The 21,121-nt window shown below is 43.9% G+C and overlaps 1 protein-coding gene across 1 annotated transcript in view; it reads left to right on the top strand.

The window, feature by feature from the left end:
* Nucleotides 1–2,303: 2,303 nt before the first annotated feature.
* Nucleotides 2,304–21,121, top strand: part of Csnk2a2 (casein kinase 2 alpha 2) — a 40,776-nt gene continuing 21,958 nt past the window's right edge. Inside the window, exons 1-4 of the mRNA XM_036187232.1 lie at nt 2,304–2,787; nt 3,406–3,517; nt 13,849–13,950; nt 17,512–17,562. Coding sequence (XP_036043125.1) covers nt 2,684–2,787; nt 3,406–3,517; nt 13,849–13,950; nt 17,512–17,562 — 369 coding nt within the window. The 5' untranslated portion in view covers nt 2,304–2,683. The remainder of the gene's footprint in view (nt 2,788–3,405; nt 3,518–13,848; nt 13,951–17,511; nt 17,563–21,121) is intronic.

The raw sequence follows: 21,121 nt of genomic DNA, 5'->3' as shown, positions 1-21,121 counted from the left end.
GGATGCTCTTCTTTGCTGATTCTGAGTGATAAGGGCAGTAGAAATGCTCTGTCTTTCCAGGCTTCTGAGCAACAAAATGTGTCTAGTTTATTTTTGTTTTTGGACAGGTCTCAATGCCATAGTCCAGATAGACTGGCCTCAAATGTATCCTGATATTCCTGCCTTAACCTCTCAAGTACTGGGGTTACAGACATATACTACCACACCTGGCTACATCCCCTGCAAACAAACAACAACAAAAGACCAGAATCTTACTATGTTGTAGTGGGTATAGAAATGGGTTGATTTAAGATATAAGAACAGTTAGCAAGAAGCCTGCCACAGCCATACAGTTTATAATATGTCTCTATGTGTTTACTTGGTTGGGTTTGAGCCACTGCGGGACTGGCAGGTGAGAGAGATTTATCCTGACCCTGGGCAGGCAGGACCAGAAAAACTCTAGCTACACTATGTAGCTCAGGTTGGCTTTGAACACACAGTCTACCCCTCAGGTAGGATTACAGTATGCAGCCTCATGGATGGCCCTCAGTCTCCTTTAATTTAGAGTAGCATCCCACATTTTCTTTTTGCTGTGACACTGACATTTTAGGCAGTTCAGACTAGATGCTTTGCCAAATAACCCCTCAGTTTGGCTGTGTCTAGTTTGACACAGGTTGAACTCTTTTGACAGGAGTCCTTTTTCAGTGGATCACACAGAGGGTCGGTTGGTCCATGGGTAACGTGGTGGCCTTCAGGGTCCCCTTGGTAACCAGCAGGCCTCCAACTATGGCAGACATTAAGTGACGAGGTGCTGAGCACTCAGTGCCCCATCATGCTTTCACGTTGTTTTCACAGGAAGGGACAGATGGTGACCAGGAAAGAACTCATATCAAGCTGAAGTTTTATGAAGGACATGGAAAGAAGTATCAACTTCAGAGAAAGCCAAGCTGTGGGAAGGCGAGGTATCCCTGGGCAAGCCTGAAGGGAAGAAAGAATTGAAAGATGGACATGTGCTGGTCTCAGGAAAGGTGATAGAGTCTAAAAACAGCATGAGGCCTGATGGTGGTGACGCACGCCTTTAATCTCAACACTCAGGAGGCAGAGGCAGGAGGATCTCTGAGTTTAAGACCAGCCTGGTCTACAGAGTGAGTTCCAAGACAGCCAGAGCTACACAGAGAAACCCTGTCTGGAAAACAAAACAAAACAAAACAAAACAACAACAAAAAACCCAAACTAACAAACAAATAGTACGGGCATGTAAAGTCTTAATATTGAACAGTCCCAATTGTTTTACATAGTTAAATTCTCTGCCAACTCTGTGAAGTAGGTGCTGGGTATATGCTACAAAATCTTAAGGACAGAGTTGTTGAATCATTGCTTCAAGTCCACATTACTTGTGAGCTACAGAACGGGAACTTGAATCTGGGTAGTTAGGTATGCAAAAAAGAAACACAGTCTCATCTAGAAAACAATGAAAAAGTTTAGACTCAGAGCAACCTGAGGTGGGTGAGGATATTCTTGTCGATACAGAATATGGACAGGAAAGCAAGACAGCCAGGAACCCCAGAAGATCGAAGAGAAGAGTATCCGAGGCTTGGATGCCCACCTAACCATGCTCAATCCCTAGCCTCCCCTTCCAGGCTGGACTCTTCACTTCCCAGCTCTCCCTCCTCCCAAACCAAAAAAAAAAAAAAAGATATTTACAGTCAAAGTATCTCCCACAAATTACCAGTTCAATGAAAGGGAGAAAACAGTAACTTTACAGGGAAACCACCTGGCCACTCTAGTCTAATCAAGTGACCCAAGAGATGACTCCGTGGTCCATCAAGGGAGGAATCTGGAGGAAAGGGTGGGTCTAGGACTAGATAGGTTCTGCATAGAGAGAATGGGAATCTTGGAATTAACGGGGGTCTGTGGGTGGCAGGGTGGGATCCAGAGGGCGAAGGGGAGTGAGGGAGGGGGACAGTTTGAGGTAAGGGTTCTTGGGTTTATCAGCAAGTCACCGAGGAGTGGGAACAGCTAGATGACAGGAAGGTCAGACCAGGGCCAGTATGGGAGGTCGTGGTGGGTGGACACGAGGTGGCTGGACTATGCGGCTGCGCTGAAAGGGGCGGCAGCGGAGGACGAAGGCTCCTGGGCGGTGGCCTGCAGGTGGACCGGAGGAGGACCACACTGCTTGGCGAGTGGCGCGGTCGCTGCGTGGACGGGAGGGAGCTGGACACGGTCCCCCAGCGCTGCAGGGGGCGCTGTGGGCCGGGGCGGGCCGGGGCTGGGCGGCGGCCGCTCCTGGCGAGCGCGGCCCCTTTTCCGGGTTTCCTCCTCCTCCTTCTCCTCCTCCTCCCTCTTCACCGCCGTCGCCGCCGCTGTCCCTCTCCCGGCCGGTGGCTGCCGCTGCCGCTGCCGCTGCCTCTAGGGGCCGCGAGCCGAGCGGAGGCCGCCGCGGAGCACTAGCTCCGCCGTCCCGCCGGCCGCCGCAGGCCCCGGGCCGGCTCGGCGGGCGCCCCCCGCGCCCCCACGGCCCGAGCGTCCGTCCGCTCGCCCCCGCGGGCCCGGCCTGGCGCGGACGCCCGCCGCCGCCGCGCTCCTCTTCCTGCTCGGGCGGCCCGCGGCCCGCCGCCTCCCGCGCCTGCCGCCCCGCGCCCCGCGCCGCGCCGCCGCCGCCGCCGCCCTCGGCGCCCCGCGGCGCCCCCCGGTCCCGCCCGCCATGCCCGGCCCGGCCGCGGGCAGTCGGGCCCGGGTCTACGCCGAGGTGAACAGCCTGAGGAGCCGCGATTACTGGGACTACGAAGCCCACGTCCCGAGCTGGGGGTAAAGCCGCCGCCGGCCGCCCCCTCGCGCGAACCGCACCCGGCCGGCCGCTCGGCCTCGGGGCTTGGCAGGGAGGCCCGGCCCCGGCCGCACGTGTCCCCGGCTTCCCCTGTCCGCCCGGCCCTGGCCCCCGGCTCAGCAGCCGGTGGGGAGAAACGTGGGGTCAGGGGTGGGGACCGCCCTTCTTCCTCACACTTTGGGGTTCTTAGGGGATGGGAAGTCCATGGCTGTCCTCTTGAGCTGTTGTAATCTCTACCTTTTTACTTTTCTGAAAGGCTGGGTGGGAGGAACGTTTTTGAAGATGTGCAGATTCTCTAAAGCAGGCAGTGGCTCCCTGGAGGGTGTGAAATGGGAGGCAGGTGCTGTGGATCCGAGGGCGGGGGACACCCCAGTACCACCAGGGCGGATGCTTTGCTCGGTCCCCTTAACGTGGACCGTAAGGTGCAGTAGCTACCCTTTCTCCTCAGGTTAGAAGGAGTCAGTTAGGTTAGGAGCTCTGCAGAGTGAAGGGAGCCAAGCTTCTGTGTGGCTTTCATTTAGGGGACGAGTTGATGTGTAACATAGGGACACTTCCTATCCCAAATCCTGGCATTTATGTGTGTCTCTTGCCTTTCACAGTAATCAAGATGATTACCAACTGGTTCGAAAACTTGGTCGGGGCAAGTATAGTGAAGTATTTGAGGCCATTAACATCACCAACAATGAGAGGGTGGTTGTAAAAATTCTCAAGGTGAGTGTCCTATGAGTGGCATGTAACATTTTCCCCCACAGGGCAAAAGGACCAGCTATTCCAGAATGAGCAAGTCAAGCTCTCTTGTGTCTCCTGGAGGATAGCCCCAAAGCAGTGCTTCTACATGTTCCTCTAAACTTTTGAGGAAATGTACAGACTGGTCAAAACTCTTGAGTTTGATAGGTCAGGAACATTTGAAGTTGTAAGATGTGGGCTTCTCAACTTGTGAGAGGGGCTGTATTTGATACAGAATATTCACAGAAAAAAATAGATTTTTGTGTGGAGAATTTGTCAGTACAGGGCTCCTTCATCATTGAACTTCTCTGCTCTGAATTACTCCAGAAAGAAAGTTGTCAAAAAAACTGGAGTCCTTTCAGAGATTAGTTAAAAGACTAGAATACAGAGCAACTCCCCCAGTGGATACTCCCATTTCACTTAGCAATACAATTTCAGGTGGGCTGGCTACAGCAGGCCAGCTAGTGAAAGAGATGTGGGACAAGAAGAGTCCATTCTAGCCACTGAAATAATAACTGGGACAAAACTGCATGGCAGAGCTAGCCCTCTGAGTTTAATAATGATAAGGCTGTTATCACTCAAATAAAGACATGATCTCAATGAGCATGAGGAGTCGGCCAAGTTTCTGTACAGGTGATTGAAGATTAAATGATGTTTTATAGGCTGTACGGGAAGGTGATCCACCTTAGGACCTGAGCGGTTCTTTGTGTTGTCAGATCATCTAATGCACGTGCATGTCACCTTAGGATCTGAGCAGTCAGTCATGTTAGATCACGTATGTGTGTCACTAGTGAAAGACAGAACACTGGAAAGCGGTAGTACTTCGCCTGAACCTGATTTTCGCAGTGGCCCAGTTGAGGTTCTGGGAAACAAAGATGTGGGGTTGGAAAGCTTGTGCCCTGCTTCCGTCCATGTTTAACTGTAGTGTGGATTTTAGCATTCTGTGAAACATGCTGCCTTTGCTCCTTATCATCCTGTCCTAGTAATAAAGGAGCAGAGTTGCTGTAGGGACAGGTGATGCTGCCTCTGCTGCTAAGACACTGGGTGAGAAGTAAGAGATGGTGTCGGGAGCTTGGACCCACTAAATGTGAGTTGTACATGAAAGGTCTGTAGTGATGGGGCGGGTGGTAAGCAAGAGTAATGTTTCTTTGAAGGAACTTGCTAGAAACCATACACTTTCATTACATACATACACATAAGTGTTTTTAACAGAAGTTCCTTCAGACATTTTAATTTTAAGGTCTAAGCAAGACAAATTGTAGTTAGAATATCTGAATTCCATTGCTGTACATTTGGAAGACTGAATTGCCAAATCTAAAGCAATCCAGGGGAATGTCTAAATGTCTGAGCAATAGCATTTTTAGAATAAGTGCAGTTTCCTGTGGTCTATTTTAAAGGGAACAGCACTCAGGTATATGTATGAATCCCAGTGTGTTTGTTTAGGGAAGCATAGTATTACTGCTCTTCGATCGTTCTTGTGAAGAATTTCAGAGGTTAGTTGCTTGATGGTTTTCCTTCTGCTCTAAAGAGGCTTCATGTATATCTATGAGTCCCGTATAGAAGCTGCTTAAAGTTGTTTTTACAGATGGTACACCTAGACACAAAGAGGTGGACCTGACATCACTGTGGCGATGACCCTTCCTTCGTCAGAGCTCTTTTCTGTTTCTTCATGCCTCCGACTGTTGATTTCAGCATTGGATTATAGGCTCTTAGCTTTGAACAGGGAAAGTTCCAGGGTTCCAGCATGAGCTTTTGATGTTCATGAGGTATTTGTTTTTTCTCAGCAGCCTGAAGCACCTTACACTCATTTGTCAAAGCCCTATGGCATTTCATGTAGGTGTTATTCCTATTTGAAGATACAGTAAGAGACCACTAATATTATTGTTATTTTGTTGTTAGGAATTCAAAGTATTATTTTTCAAAAAGAACGGGGTCTTTATTCCAAATTATACTTATTTACTCAAATAAATTGAAGTTATAACTAATACCTACTATTGTGATATCTGGTCATAGTGCCAGCTGTTCAGTTTGGGGCAATCTAGGAAAGGCTTCCTTTTCACATAAGCCTCCTGTATTTAATCTACAGGAGGGAACTTAATGCACACGTAAGGAGCATGCACTCAGGGACTCTCATGTCAGTCTTCGTTATTTAGTCACCACAGTTGGATGCAGAGTGATCATGGAAGGCTTTTATTTCATTTAATTGTATGTAAGCTCTCAAATATTTTATTGATCAAGGTATATTGAGGCTGTTCAAGGGCTTTACAAATTTAAAAAGCTGCTAGTGAAAGTTTTGTGAATTTTTTAAATAAGGTAGTACTCTTAATGTGTGGGAAAGTGAACATGTATGAAAGTCTGAGGTTAAAACTTCCTCCCCCGCCTCCCTGCCTCAGACAGGGTGTCGTTGTGTAGTCTAAAACTAGTTCTGTAGACCAGGCTGAGCCTCCATCTGCCTCTGCATCCCAAGTGCTGGAATTAAAGGATTGTACCACTACTACCCCTCGAGAAGTCATATCTTTTATTTTTCCTTCCTTCTCTTTTCCCGGGGGTAGTGGTGGTGTCAGAAATTGTATTAAGGAGGAAGGGGGAAATGATTTTTTAAAAAAAAAAGGTTTATGCATCAAGGCAGAAAGCTACTTCAGTGTCAAAAGTTTCATCTTGATTATAAGCAGTCAATTCTTCTGTTCTTTCATAGTACTTAGAAAGGTGTACACAGAAGTGAACTAAAAGCATTAGTGAGCTCTGCCTGTCTATGGATCACAGCACCTCCTGGGGTCCTTGAGAGCTTTCAATTAAACTACTGTTTCCTAAGTAGATGTCAAGAGCAATACTATTTTTTTTTTTTTTAAAACATCCAAAGCATTTTGAACCAGTGCTGCAGTGGCTTAGAAATCTTCATATAAGACTTCCTGATAACAGCATTATTTTGTATTATAAACATCTTGGCTTCCCATTGCCCTCCTCCCTCAAAATTAATTCTTGATTAAGGCAATGATGGTATTAAAATTTGTCTTAAATATGTTTAACATATTTGTGGGTTGTTTTGAAGATGTTGTATTGTTGGTACTGGGGTGGTTGCTCAGTTGTAGAGCACTAGCCTAGCAAGCTAGAGCTCCTAGATGTAGTGTTCATCAACTCTCCCCCACATCAAACAAAACAAAATAAAATAGTAAAATTTCGGGCTGGAGAGATGGCTCAGAGGTTAAGAGCACTGGCTGCTCTTCCAGAGGTCCTGAGTTCAATTCCCAGCAACCACGTGGTGGCTCACAACCATATGTAATGAGATCTGGCACCCTCTCTAGCCTGCAGACATACATACAGACAGAACACTGTATACATAATAAATAAAATCTTTAAAAAAAAAAAAAAAAGCAAACAACAAGTTTAATTTCAAGTTCTCTCTCTCTCTCTCTCTCTCTTTTTTTTTTTTTTTTTTGGAGACAGGGTTTCTCTGTGTAGCCTTGGCTGTTCAGGAGCTCTCTCTGTAGACCAGGCTAGCCTTGAACTCAGATTCACCTGCCTCTGTCTGCTGAGAGCTGGGATTAAAGGCATGTACCACCACTGCCTGGCAAAATTTTGGGTTCTTAAAAGATAGCTTTAAAGGAGCTGGAGAGATGGCTCAGAGGTTAAGAGCACTGGCTGCTCTTCCAGAGGTCCTGAGTTCAATTTCTAGCAACCACATGGTGGCTCACAGCTGTCTGTAACTCCTGTTTCAGGGGATATGATGCCCTCATGTAGACATACTTTCAGGCAAAACACCAATGTTCATAAAATAAAAGTGAATTTTCAAAAAAGTAGCTTTAGTCAGGTGGTGGTGGAACATGCCTTTAATGCTAGCACTTGGGAGGCAGAGGCAGGTGGATCTCTGTGAGTTTGAGGCTAGCCTAGTCTACAGAGTGAGTTCCAGGACAGCCGGGGCTGTTATACAGAGAAACCCTGTCTCAGAAAAAACAAGAGTAATTATTAAAACAGTGTTGGAATATTAGTAACATTAAAAATAAAGTATTAGAAATTATGTGTAAACTGGCCAGAGCTGTTTATAATACTGACATTATAGGGACATAGGTAGAGTGTGATTAATGTGTGTTAAGCAGAATCACAGAATGTACTTGGCTTAGAATCTATTAGAAGCAGCTCCCAGAGAAAGAATGTGATTTTCTTAAGGTCACAGAGTTAGTGCAGACACCGAATAGGAATCTATGTGTCACAGAGGAAATTGAGACGTTGGATAGTTGACTTCTTGGTATTACTGAATTGTCATGGAAGAGAGGAAGGGCACTCACTGAAGTAGAGAGGAATTATTTCTGATGTGTGGAGTTCTCTTTTGAAGGGAATGGCTGAGAAGGTGTACTAGGTGCAGACCCAGAGTTTGAGGAGGTTCTGTGTTAGTGCCCCAGAGCATGTTCACAGGGACAGCCTTAAGGCTTACTTTGAAGTCTTGGTGGTGTTTTTTTGTTAGTGCTTTTTGTTGTGTTTGTTTTTATTTTAAAATCACATTTATTTATGTGTGGGGAGGCACACATGGGTCAGGTGTGGAGTCAGGATGACTTGCAGGTGTTGGTTCTCTCCCTCCACAGTGTGGTCCCCAGGATTGAACTCAGGTCACTGGTTTTGACAGCAGGTGCTTTTACCTGCTGAGACATCTTGCTGCTCCTTTACCAAGTACTTTAGACCAGTGCTTCTCAACCTTCCTAATGCTGCAACCCTTTAATGTAACCCCCTTTAATATAATTCTTCATGTTGTAGTGACCCCCTTTAATACAGTTCATGTTGTAGTGATCCCCAACCATAAAATTATTGCATAGTTACTTCATAAATAATTTTTCTGCCGTTATGAATTGTAATGTCATGGTCCACAGGTTGAGAACTGCTGCTTTAGACATCTTTGATCTACACAGTTCTTTGGGTTTCATAACAATTACTTCCCAGATTTTGGGGTGTGTAGTTTAATTCCCTTCATATATTAGCGATAACTTGAGTGTGAACTGTATGTGAAAAATACACAGTGATAAAGAGTTCCCATCCTCATGTATGGCTCAGAGCTCCATGTGGCATTGACAACCTCATTCTGCATCTACCACTTCATAATCTAAGAGGTAGACTGTTAGCCATGTGAAAAAGAGGGCAGAAGACTTTGAGTTCTAGATTGCTTGTTTATAACTTTTTTTTCTCATCTGTTAAGGTAGAATTATATGAAGTAAAGATAGAAGGGTATGTAGGTGATAGTATTGTCATAATCCACAGTGTTTTTCTTTCCTGCGTGTGCCCAGGAAGTAGACTGCCTGGATTTAGATGTCAGGTCCAATACTTAGTTAGCTCTATGACATTGGATGATTTGGGTATTCTGCAGGAAGAAAATTAATTCATCTCATAAGATTAAATATACTTAATAAGCTTGGTGCTGAGAGAGCAGTATGAAACAGTACTAACAGTGTTACAGTTGGACTAATTGAACATTTTAGAAGCAGAGTCAATAAAGGGTTGTAACATTAACTTGGTGAGAGTAAGGGTCTGCTCTGTATAATGTGTGCAGCATAGAACTTTCCATCGAAATCGTTTTTAAGTTTGCGGTTCATGGCGTTAAATGCATTCATAATGCTCTTAACACCATTACAGCCATCTGTCTGTGTAGCTCTTTTCATCTTGTAAAACTAAAACTATACCCATTAAATGATGGTTTCCCCAATCCTCTGTCTTCCCAGCGCCTAGCAACCACTATTAGTTGTTTGGTCTACTTGGGTATCTCATAAGTGGAATCATAAAGCTCTGGCTTATGACTGGCTTATTTGACTTAACATGTTGCCAACAATGTATTTATACATGTAATACAAGTTACTTTTTGCTAAGCATGATGGTTCATGCCTATAATCCCAGCACTTGAGAAACTGAGGTAGGGGATTATCTTAAATTCAGGGCAAACCTAGACTTCGGTATAAGACCCTCTTTCAAAGAAAACTAAAAGTAGAAAAAAATGATTTCCTTCTTTTAGAGGATAGTAGACTTTATCCATCCCTCCATGGCCAACACTTAAGCTACTTCCATGTGTTCACTATTGTGACCAGAGCTACTTTGAACATGGGTGTGCAAATGCCTCTTTGAGCCTATGCCTTGCTGCTTTTGGGTGTATATTCGGAAGTGTAATTGGTGGTTTATATGGTAATTTATCTCCCTATTTATATATAGATGGCATCTCTGTAAGTTGCCCAGGCTGGCCTCAAACTGATGATCCTTCTGCCTCAGCTTCCTGAGTGCTAGAATTATATGCCTGTTGCCACCATGCCTGACTAGTTTTCTCTTTTGAGGAACTTTCCACAGTAGACGAATGCCAACAGCAGTATGTGAGGGTTCTTTGTGTGCATCCTCATCAACATGTTTTCTGTTTTGAAATGAGGTCTCACCAGCTAGTCCAGGCTGGCCTTGAACTTGGAATTTCCCATGCTTCAGCCTCCCAAGTGCCAGGATTACAGGTGTGTGCCGTCACACTAGCTAATTTTCTTTCTCTCGATTTTTCAAGACAGGGTTTCTCTGTGTAGTTTTGGTGCCTGTCTTGGATCTTGCTCTGTAGACCAGGCTGGCCTTGAACTCACAGAGAGTTTGCCTGGCTCTGCTTCCTGAGTGCTGGGATTAGGCTTAGTTTTCTTAATATCTTGTCACTGGGATTTGATACTTTGCTTTTCTTCTTTGGTTCTGAGAATAATTCCCCTCGAGGAATTGGTAGTGTGATTAGAATGAGGCTTGAAAGATTGGAGGAAAAGTTGTTGTGAATAACATTGTTGAGCTAATATATTTATTTAGGTCCAATGTAGTGGTTTTCAAAGATGTCTGAAGAAAATAAGGAACTAGATGTCAGCCTGACTAGCTTTTTTCCCTCCCTCCTCATTCTTCATTCCTGGCACCCATTGTTGATTAAATTCTTCATTGCAAGTGATAGATTAATACCTTAGTTTGGCCGCCATTGGTTTAATAGTGGGATGAAAGTTGTGGCTATACTGTCTGTCTTGAATTTATCAATCTAGTTGAACTTGGAAAGAAATTTAAAAGAAGTTTTGCCTTTGATACTTACTGGAAAGGATTGAGGTCCTTATTCCCACCCCTTTTGTATTGCAATTGATACGGTCGTTGTCCTCAGCACTGGTTCTAAAGGAGTGAGGCTCTGGGATAAGTAAGAAGTTGGTGGTTTTGTGAACATCTCCTTTTCTGCAGTGTGTCACAAGCATATTGTTTTGTTATAAATTTTTAGATCTGGGTAAGTAGACAAGACATTCTTTACCCTTGGGCCGCGTTGAACAAGGGTCTTCCAGATGGCCAGCACTGCTCTTCATGTGTGGAAAACCTTTAGAACAGACACTTTCCATCTTCAGAGTGTACATCTAAAACATTTTCAATGTCATAAGTTTTCATAGTTAAAACTTTTTAATGTTTTTTAATGTTTTTCTTTCCTTTAAATATTTTCTCAACATATGTGGTAGTATGCACCTGTGATCCAGTGCTCTAGGGGCTGCGGCAGGAGGATGATAGCAAGTTCACTTTTTTTGCTGCTTTATCTACTTTGAATAAAAAAAAAAATTCAATATGAAAAATAGCTAAACCAATGCCATTTAAATCTTTGAACTAGATACCGTCTGGATAAGACACATGAGTGTGAGCCTTGTTAGCATGCTCGAGGTGGTTTCTGAGTGCTGTTTAACTGTGGTCAGTGGGAATGTGCTCTATACGAGGGTCAGAGCATCTGTATTTCTATAAAACTTAACAAAGCTTTTAAAGGTGTCGGTAATTCTCACTGATAAATGTTCTTTTGCTCACTGGTTCCATTTGTATAATTAAAAAGATCTCCTTTACTCTCCAGGCTCTTCAGTAGTTAGCTTCTGGAATCTTCTCAGGCTCAGAGCAGTACATGGAAACTGATGGAGCTGCTTGCTGCCTGGTGCTTAGTGCTTTGGAAGGGGTGTCCTGGGTTGTGGGTCACTTTCTTTTTTTGAGTCTTCTTGGTATCTGGCAGCATCTAAGGACTCCAGCTGCTCCAGCTCCAGAGTTGCTCAGCTGCTCTGGGGAGTTTGGGGGTATCAGAATGTGCTTCAGCTGCACTGTAAGTTCCCTTTAGACATGAAAAACAGTTGAGTCTTTCTGGGTTCCAGGAGGCCCTCTTGCATGGATGAGGAACAGCGCGGCTGGAGAAAGTGGCATTGACATAATAGCACTGTGTATGCTGCAGCATTGAACAGGAATGCTGTTACCTGAGTTTGGGTGGATAGAAGTTAGCCAGCCACCTTTTGTGTGTTACATTCAGTTGTCTTCTGTTTTAAATCTGAATTAGACCTGGAGGCTACTTGCCATGTATGTGTCCTTCCCTGGCTGTTTTTAATTGGGTTGTATGGTGCTTGATTTCCCCCAAACATTGAGGTCAGTGATTACAGAGACCAAGGAAGTAAGGTTCCTGGGAGAGATAGGGAGGAGGTACCCTAGCCATCTGTGTGCTGGGAGCCCTGGCAGAGTGGAGAAGTGTGACAGCTGGCTTACCAGCACACAATCCGTGTGATCCCCAGCTGTGCACTGTTGCAAGTGGTGCTGTGCTCTCTTTCCTGTCTTCTGCTGTGTATGTGGTGTGTGTGTCCTGGTGGAGGCCAGAGGACAGTGTTGGTGTCTGGCCTCCACCTTACTCCCCCTTTGTTGTTGTTGTGGGAGACAGTGTTTTTCTGTGTAGTTTTAGTGTCTGTGGTGTCTTGGATCTCGCTCTGTAGACCAGGTTGGCCTTGAACTCACAGAGATCTGCCTGGCTCTGCCTCCCCAGTATTGGGATTAAAGGTGGGTGCCACTGCTGCCTGGCCACCTTACTCTCTTAAGACAAACTCTCATTGAACCTAGAGCGTACTGTTCATTCTGCTAGGCTAGCCACCAACAAGCTGCAGTCATACCTGGCTTTTACATAGGCACTGGGGATCTGAACCTAGGTCCTCATGCTTGCACAGCTCTCATGCTGAGCCATTTCTCCAGCCAGCCCACCTTCCCTGCTCTTGTTCAGGGTATGTTTCAGTAACCAAGAGGTTATTTATTTATTATCTCTGAGCTTTAAAAAATTACATTTATATATGCTGTGTGTTGGGTTGAGGGAGAGCACACTCCCTGTGATGGTCAGAGGACAGATTGTGAGAGTGGGTGGGTCCTGCCGACCTTACAGGTTCTAGGGATTGAATTCAGGTCACCAGGTTTGACAGCAAGCACTCTTACTGAACCATCTTGCCATCCTCCCAGCCCAAGGCATTTTAGATACTGTATTATCATTTCATGGACGGTCTATTGGCCTCTCTTTGCCTCTGCTATTCATAACCGTGTTTTAACAAAGTAGTCCTTTTCCTTAGCAGTCTCTCCCTTGTAAAATCCAGAGGTGAAGAGGGTGCTGCCAGGCAGGCAGAGTGCCAGGCCTGACTCTTGCTTCTGCCCTGTTAGCTGTGACCTTGTGTGCGTAGCTCCTCTGCTGCTGACCTTCCTGCTTAGAGGCTTTGTGAGGGTGAATGGACTTATGTCAGGGAGTTACCATGTCTCTTACTGTCCCGAGTGACTTGCAGATCATTGATTCTGACACACTTGCCTTTTCAGAACTGCTTTTATTTGTTGACTTCAGATCCTATTTCAGACATGAAATGATATATATATATGATGGAGTCTTTCTAAGAAGACCTTTAATTTCCCCTCTTGTAGGTTGGTGGCTTAGCAGTTGCTGGATGAGATCAGTTTTCTCCTTTGCTGAGACAACAGCTTTCTCTCTCTAGGAATGAGATCTATTGGGAGAGTTCCTGGCTCTGAGCTGATCTGATCCTAAATATTAAGGAAGTGGGAGTGGCAACAGGAAATGGGAGCCAACTTCTTGGAAACAAGTTTGTAACTTGATGTCAGCGAACTGGCTCTTGCCACTGAAGACACAGTTACATGTAACTCATTGGAAGAGCAAGTGTCTGGCCATTTTGTTTCAGTTTTTCTGTTTGTCCATGAGCTACAGCTGTTCAGAGCTATAACACATTTGGCAGTAATCCAGTAAGCATGCATTTATTTTTAAAATGGACATGGATGTTCAAATTTGCTGAATGCCCTGGATATAACTACGTAAAGATCTTGCCACATAAGCTATAAACTATAAATTATTTAACCTAAAAGTTTACAATGGGTAAACTCACTTTTTCTCATCTAATTTAAGTGTATTCTTTAACACATCATAGTACACAGCAAATGATCCATGCTGTTGTCTTTACATTGTTTAAAGTTGTATTTATTATGTTAACTTCAAAAGAAGTCTCACTTCTGATTACTCTTGTGTATTTAAGCCAGTGAAGAAAAAGAAGATAAAACGAGAGGTTAAGATTCTGGAGAACCTTCGTGGTGGAACAAATATCATTAAGCTGATTGACACTGTAAAGGACCCTGTGGTAGGTGCCTGGTGGCTGGGGAGTGTGCTAGTGGATTGGGGTGGGGCGTTGTTTAACACCCAGGGCAGTGTGTGGTGCTGCATAATGGACTGATGGCACTAATATTGACTTCTAAGTGGGTCTAAAAACCATACACCTGTCCTGACCCAGGGATTAGCTAACTACTACCACTAAATGAAGTCTGTGTTCAGAGAAGAACTCTGCCCCGATTTGTTGCCTGTTATTGCCTGTTTCTTTGATTTAGCCCCCTGGAGCTTCTCACTGCCAGTTTGCATTATCTTACCTCACTCTAGTAAGCCTGATGTTAGAAATCTTTGTTGATTCTAGTGTAGAGAACTAAGCAGGTCCCAGACCACCAGTCCTTTTAGAAAGAAACCTTGCTGTTTCATATGCTAGTCTCTAGTTCTGCATCCACCACAAGGAGCCTCATGTTGCATATGTACAACTTAAAATATATGCATATTTTACAACTAAAATGCTTGATTTGGGGCAGGATGGCTCAGTAGGTACAGGCACTTGCCACACAGGCCTGGTGACTAGAGTTTGATCCTTAGAAACCATACTAGGGTAGATAGAGAGAACCTACTCCACAAAGTTGGCCTCTGACTTCTGTTTGTGCCATGGCACATGTGCCAACATATACACATGCACATACATATTCACAATAATAAAAATTTTTTAAAAATATATCAAATGACATGCTTAATTTTGACCTATTCTAGGGATGCTGTTTACTTTTGTTTCCTTTCTCTAGGGAAAAGTGACAGAGTATTTTTGATTGGCTAAGCTTCTATGCTTGCAAAATCCACTTTGGTGCCACTTGTATCCTGTTTCTTTTGTCCACCTGCTTTATCTGAGATTATTTCCCTGTTCTCTGTGGCAGTTTTATAGAAGCAAAAAAGCAGGTCTTTGCTTCTGTATGCTGAGGATGTCCTTATACTATAACAGCTAGCCTTCTTAGGCCAGGCACTGTGCTGAGTATTGAGCTGTATCACACCCTTTAATCCCCACGGTGATCTAAGAGATCAGTACTGCTATTGTTGATGTTGTACTGTATGAAAACAGAAGTCTACAAAGGCTAAGTAATTTGCTCAGCTGCAGAGTAATATAGTGTGAGGAAAGATTTTTCTTTTGGACCCTGATCAAGACTGAGAAAGGGTGATTATGCACCAGTTTATAACTGATTTGATTTAATTAAATAATATATTCCATTCTAATTAGTTCAGATTGGTGACTAACCCTGAACTGCTTAATGTTTGAGGTTAAAATGAATATTGTCCACTTAAGAATGTGCGCGCGCGCACGCGCACGCGCACACACACACACACACACACACACACACACACTGTTTAGTTTTAATGTTGGAGGTAAAAATGGATATTGTTCATTTAAAGAACAGAGAGAGTGAGCGAGCACAAATGTGAATTGGGTTATAGCTGAGTTGGTATTGCCTGCTAGCATGAATGAGCCCTGAGTTTGATCCCTAGAAATGCGTAAACTAGGCAAAGTGATGCTTGCCTATAATCCCAGTACACAGAATATAGAAGCAGGATGATCAGAAATTCAAGATTGTTCTCAACTACATAGGGGATTTAAAGCTAACCTGAGCTAGAGACCCCTTTTGGGACACAAGACTTCAAAAGATGGTACTAGGGACTAAACCTAAGGGCTTTTCACATGGTAGACAAATGGTGTATGTGTCCCCCTTCCTTCCCTCCCTCTCTCTCCCCCTCCCCTGCCTCTTCCTCTGTCCCTCTCTGTTAGCTGAACTTACTGATACCTGACTTAATATTTGTAATTTGTTAACATGTTTGTGTAATACATGAGTTAAGCAAAAAATTGAAGCAGGGCTTAAGAGATGCCTCAGTGGATAAGAACGGTTGTTACTTTCCAGAGAACCTGAGTTTTATTCCCAGCACCTGTGTCAAGTGGCCAAGAGCCAGCTCCAGAGGAAACAGACATTTGGCCTCTGAATAACCATACTCACATGCACCTAGCAGATACATACATACATATTGGCCTCATAAGTCTAGTCTTAATAATGTAGGTGGAAGTAGAAAGGGTACCTTAGCCCCTGGATCTGAGAGGATCAGGCTTACTTGAGTCTGTAGAAAGGTCAGATTCTGGAGGACAGTGTTAGATCCGTTTGTTCCCAGTGCTCCTGGGGCTCTTTTGCCCAGGGAAATGTGCTTGAGTCGGGGGAGGCACGCGAGCATGTTTTCACACACACACTCGCTGTGACCCGTTCCCTAAGAACCTGTGCTTAGTCCTTGAGCTAAAGTTCCCAGCAATCAAGATTTTTGAGATGAGTTTTTATTTCTATAACCCTTAAAGCCATGCTTTTCTCCCAGTTTTGAAACACTATTTCTGCCAGATAGCATGATTTTATTTCTAAGTAAACCTGACATTGGCAGCTCTAGACTTCTACAGGAAGTACTGAACTAAACATTTTACTGATTTCATTAAGGACTCTGGTGACTTGAGTTTTGTGTGGAGCATATGTGTTATATGCTATGTACCTTGTACAAATGAGTGGGGGTACTTGTGTTTTGAAGCCAGAGTCTTCTCAGTTTGACTGACTGCTTATTAAGCTTCTGGGTCTTCTTGTCTCCATCTCTTGGGGATTACAGCGCCCAGCTTTTGCATGGGTACAGTAAGCTCTTACCCACTGAGGAGTCTCTTCAGCTACAGTACTTTCAAAAGTTGGATTATAGATGTTCACCTCTGAGCCCAGATGATCTTTTAGGAGCCTGAAAAGACTTAATAGAGTATGAAAATTGTGTCAAGTGCATCTCATTTGCTAAACCAAGATGAAAGTGTGCAGCGCCTGATACAGATGGCAACTTGGGATATTGCTGAGTGTAAATCCTAATAAAATTACTAATTGCCAGGCAGTGGTGGCGCATGCCTGTAATCCCAGCGCTCGGGAGGCAGAGGCAGGTGGATCTCTGTGAGTTCAAGGCCAGCCTGGTCTACAGAGCTAGTCCAGGACAGGCTCCAAAGCTGCAGAGAATCCCTGTCTCGAAAAACCAAAACAACAACAACAAAAAATTACTAATAGATTAACCAGGACTGCTGCTGGATTATTCTGGGAATATCTCCCTTTTTAAACTTTACATATACACATAAACAGTATATACAGAGCGTCTTGTGTTATGACTGAGCAGTATTCACCTTTATGCCAACTTGTAACCCTGCCCCTCTCCCGCCTCCCCTTTCCTATTTTGAAGCAATCCAGACATCGTAAGTACTTCAAAATAAAACAACATCAACAACAACAAAACAGGTTATGAGGGCTTGAGAGATTGCTCAGCAGATGAGAGTGCTTGCTACTTAGTCTGAGCTCAGGTCCTGGTACTCCAGCTCTAATACCCTCTTGTGGTCTCTTTAGAGATGGATGTACGCATGCACATAAAGGAATAACAAATCTAAAAAGAAAAACCCCGGCTGTCCCTAATGAGAGAACCCACTTTTTCTTCTGTGAAGTTTGAGGGTGGGCCATTACTAATTGCATTTATTACTGTCTGAGTATCTAAAAAGAATCATTGTTCTCTCTTTCAGTCAAAGACACCAGCTTTGGTATTTGAATATATCAATAATACAGATTTTAAGGTGTGTATGCTTCTTTCTGGCATGGGGTTAATGAGGGGTGGGTGGGGATGGAGTGGGTACTGCTTGACCTTAAAATCAAAGCAGTCAAGGATGATGTTGGTGACTCAGATGGCAGCTTGGACCCCAAAGAGTGCAGACCTTGGTTGGGGTTCTTGAATTTTGAGGAGTTACCCATTGCCCTTTGACTTGCTTTCTTAAGGAGTTAGCTGCACTGTGGGTCCTCTCATCTGCAATGTGAGATGTCATGCTTCATCTGTAACATCCCTGTCTTATACAGCAGTTTAGTGGACATAACTCTGATTTTCCTGAGATCTGCCATTGTTGATAAGAAAAGATAAGTGGACACAGAGCTTCTGTGAAGGAGTCATTGGATTGACGCTGTTAAACATGTGTTCATACACTCTGTATCCAAAGCAGTTGATACCAAAAACCTACTTCGACTCACTGTTGTCAAAGAACCCTGTCCTAGGTACTCACATTGTCTTATTTTGATCAGGATATACTATTTTATACTGAAGTTTTTTCTTGTTTGTTTGGTTTGGTTTTTTGAGATGGGGTTTCTCTGTGTATCCTTGGCTCTCCTGGAACTCATTCTGTAGACCAGGCTATGCTCGAACTCACAGAGATCTGCCTGCCTCTGCCTCCCGAGTGCTGGGATTAAACGTGTGTGCCACCACTGCCCAGCTATATACTGAAGTTTTTTGGTTTTGGTTTTGTTTTGTTTTGTTTTTTCAAGACAGGGTTTCTCTGTGTAGTTTTAGTGGCTGTCCTGGATCTCACTCTGTAGCCCAGGCTGGCCTCAAACTCACAGAGATCCGCCTGGCTCTGCCTCCCGAGTGCTGGGATTAAAGGCGAGCGCCACCACGCCCAGCCTGAAGTTTTTAAGATAGTGTCCTCGTTTAACTCAGGTTGGCCTCAGACTTTATCCTCCTACCTCAGGCTCCTGAGTACTGTGATCACAAGTGTCTGCCAGTGTTCCCAGCTGAAGCATTCCTTCCAAAGAATGTTTTAAATATTGTCTGATTTTTGAGACACTATCCCAGGTTTACCTGGAATTCATCATAGCCTTTCTGTCTTAGTCTCTTGAGTGCTAGAATTATAGAAATAAGCAGCCATGTGCAGCTTTAACTTGGTTCATGAATTTGTTTTATTGAAACTAAAAGTATGAACCTACTAATGAGGTTTCTGGTGTTAAGATGTACAAAAAGAAAACTTTTTTAGAACACAATTTGAAAATATATATTAAAAAAACAAAACAGTGATGTTGATTTTTCCAGGGGTATGAGAGGACTTGAGGGTGAATACAATCCTCTGGCAAGGAATCAGACACTTGGGAGTTTGCTGAGCTAGAAGCTAGAAATAAAATCATCTTGTCAGTTGAAGATGCAGGTATCCAGCATCCATGCTGCAGTGAAATGAAAGAACCTTACTTGCACCTGCCATTTCCTTGGGTAATCTCTCTGAGGGTATCTAATGAAAACTAAGGAAAGAAGATGCATTTACTTAAAATGAATAGTGAGTTTTATACCCAATGCACCCTTTCCTATATGTAACAAATACTTTGTTGTTACAACTCCCTTGCAGGTGAAGTCAGTGTGGCTTCAGCATTTTGTGTTTCTCGAAAGTGGTGTCTGCCGGGTGCTGTATCAGGGCTCTGTGGGGATTTGACAGGAATTCTAACACCTTGGGAAACCTGTTTCTCTGAACCCTTAAAGGAGGTATTCTGAAGACAGGTGCTCTAATGGATGCTTTTTTAAAGGAATTGTGGAGATCGGTGGTTTTGAGACTTGGGTATTTGAGAATATCTTTATCCTCACATCTTCATGGGGGTATAATTGTACGTTGAAATTCGTGATTTCCTCAGTTTTGAAGTGTTTGTTCCAATGTCAGCACTGGAGCCCTCCTCTTTGATCTTACAGATTTTTCTTTTCTTTTTCTGGGAATGTTTAGGGATTTCTCTTCGTTCTCAGTCTTCTGAGTGTTCAGACATGTGCCTTCCTGTGGGCTCCTTTCATCCTTTATTCTGATTCTTGCTGGGCCTTTTCCATCTGAAAGCTCATGGCTTTCCATAGTGTCAGTGTTCTTTGATATCCGTCCCTCTCTTGTTCTCACTGTCTAGAATGTGATTCAGATGTTAGACTTCTTTGCATTTTAGAAGTCCGTTTCAGTCTCTGAATTTTTAAAATAGTATCCTGTTCTCGTGCTTTATGTAATATGTTTTCTCATAGAGGTGGCTGTATTTTCTCCCCGTGCCTTCCACCTACTTTCCTTTGTTGTCTGGCTCTGTCGTTGCTGCTCTTGTTCTAGAGAGACGCTCTGAAGGGCGGTCTTGAGGACTTCTGCAACCTCATGCAGATCTCAGTGGTGTGGGTGCGCCAGCTCACAGCTGCCTATCTGGAACGTGCTGTTTGCTCTCTTTCAGACATAGCTGACTCTGTCCATTTCTGGGCCTTTCTGTGCTTCTTAGTTTGAAGCTCTCTGTTTGTGGGCTCCTCACTGGTGGCTGGATTTCCAGCTTCTTGAGGCTGTCAAGTCCATGAACATGTTTTCTGATTCCCTGCTGTTGTGTCTCTCAGCTCTAGAGTTCCCCTTCCCAGGCCAGTAACTGCTTTACTGTAAAAGACCTTCAGGGGAAGCAGAGGGTGGGAAGCCCCCTTCAATACTGAACCATGCTATTTTGGTCATCCTAAAAGAACACTAAATATCAGGTATAGTGTATTTGGGAAGGATAAATGATGGCGTATAGATAATTAGTTTCTTTTCTGGATAGGTTGACAGGTCACAAATGAGCAGTCTGTTGGTCTTTATGTCTGTAAGGATTTTTTTACTTTGTATTGTGTCTGCCTGAATGGGAAGGTTTGGTTTTCCTTTTCATCTTTTTCCCTTTTAGTGAAGTGCATTAATAACTGGCTTTAAGGTACTATCCAGAGAGTGTCTGTCCTGGCTGAATGTCAGGGTGGTGTGGTAGCCATGACGAGGCTTACGTTGTGGCTTGGTCTGTGTGTTCATCTAGCACTGATGTCCCTGTGGCACAGAGATTTCGGTTCCATCGCCAGTACTACACCAAAATAAAGGCAGCAGTGCTATGTGCTCACATGGCTTTGTGATTATTTTGGACCAGTTGATAATCAGTGTTGATTGGTAAATGTCTTTTCATTATGCAGACGTCTCATTTTGGTATCTCGTTTATGTTACATTTGTAAAATAGTTTCGACAGCTTTTCCTCATCATAGTCTCTGAGGGTGTATAGACAGTGTGTAAACCTAGGCAGCCTCCTCCTACCTTCTTATTTGTCAATGTTAGATGATAGTTTTTAATTAGAAATGTGCATTTTAAGCCGGGCAGTGCTGGTGCATGCCTTTAATCCCAGCCTGGTCTACAGAGTGAGATCCAGGACAGGCCCCAGAACTACACAGAGAAACCCTGTCTCAAAAAAGAAAAAAGGAAGGAAGGAAGGAAAGAAGGAAGGAAGGAAGGAAGGAAGGAAGGAAGGAAGGAAAAGGAAATGTACATTTATTTTAAAGATTTTATTATTTATTTATGCATACAAGTGCTTTAT

Source organism: Onychomys torridus, chromosome 5 (genome assembly GCF_903995425.1).
Source record: "Onychomys torridus chromosome 5, mOncTor1.1, whole genome shotgun sequence".
Classification (NCBI taxonomy): Eukaryota; Metazoa; Chordata; class Mammalia; order Rodentia; family Cricetidae; genus Onychomys; species Onychomys torridus.
This window is presented reverse-complemented; position numbering and strand designations above follow the sequence as displayed.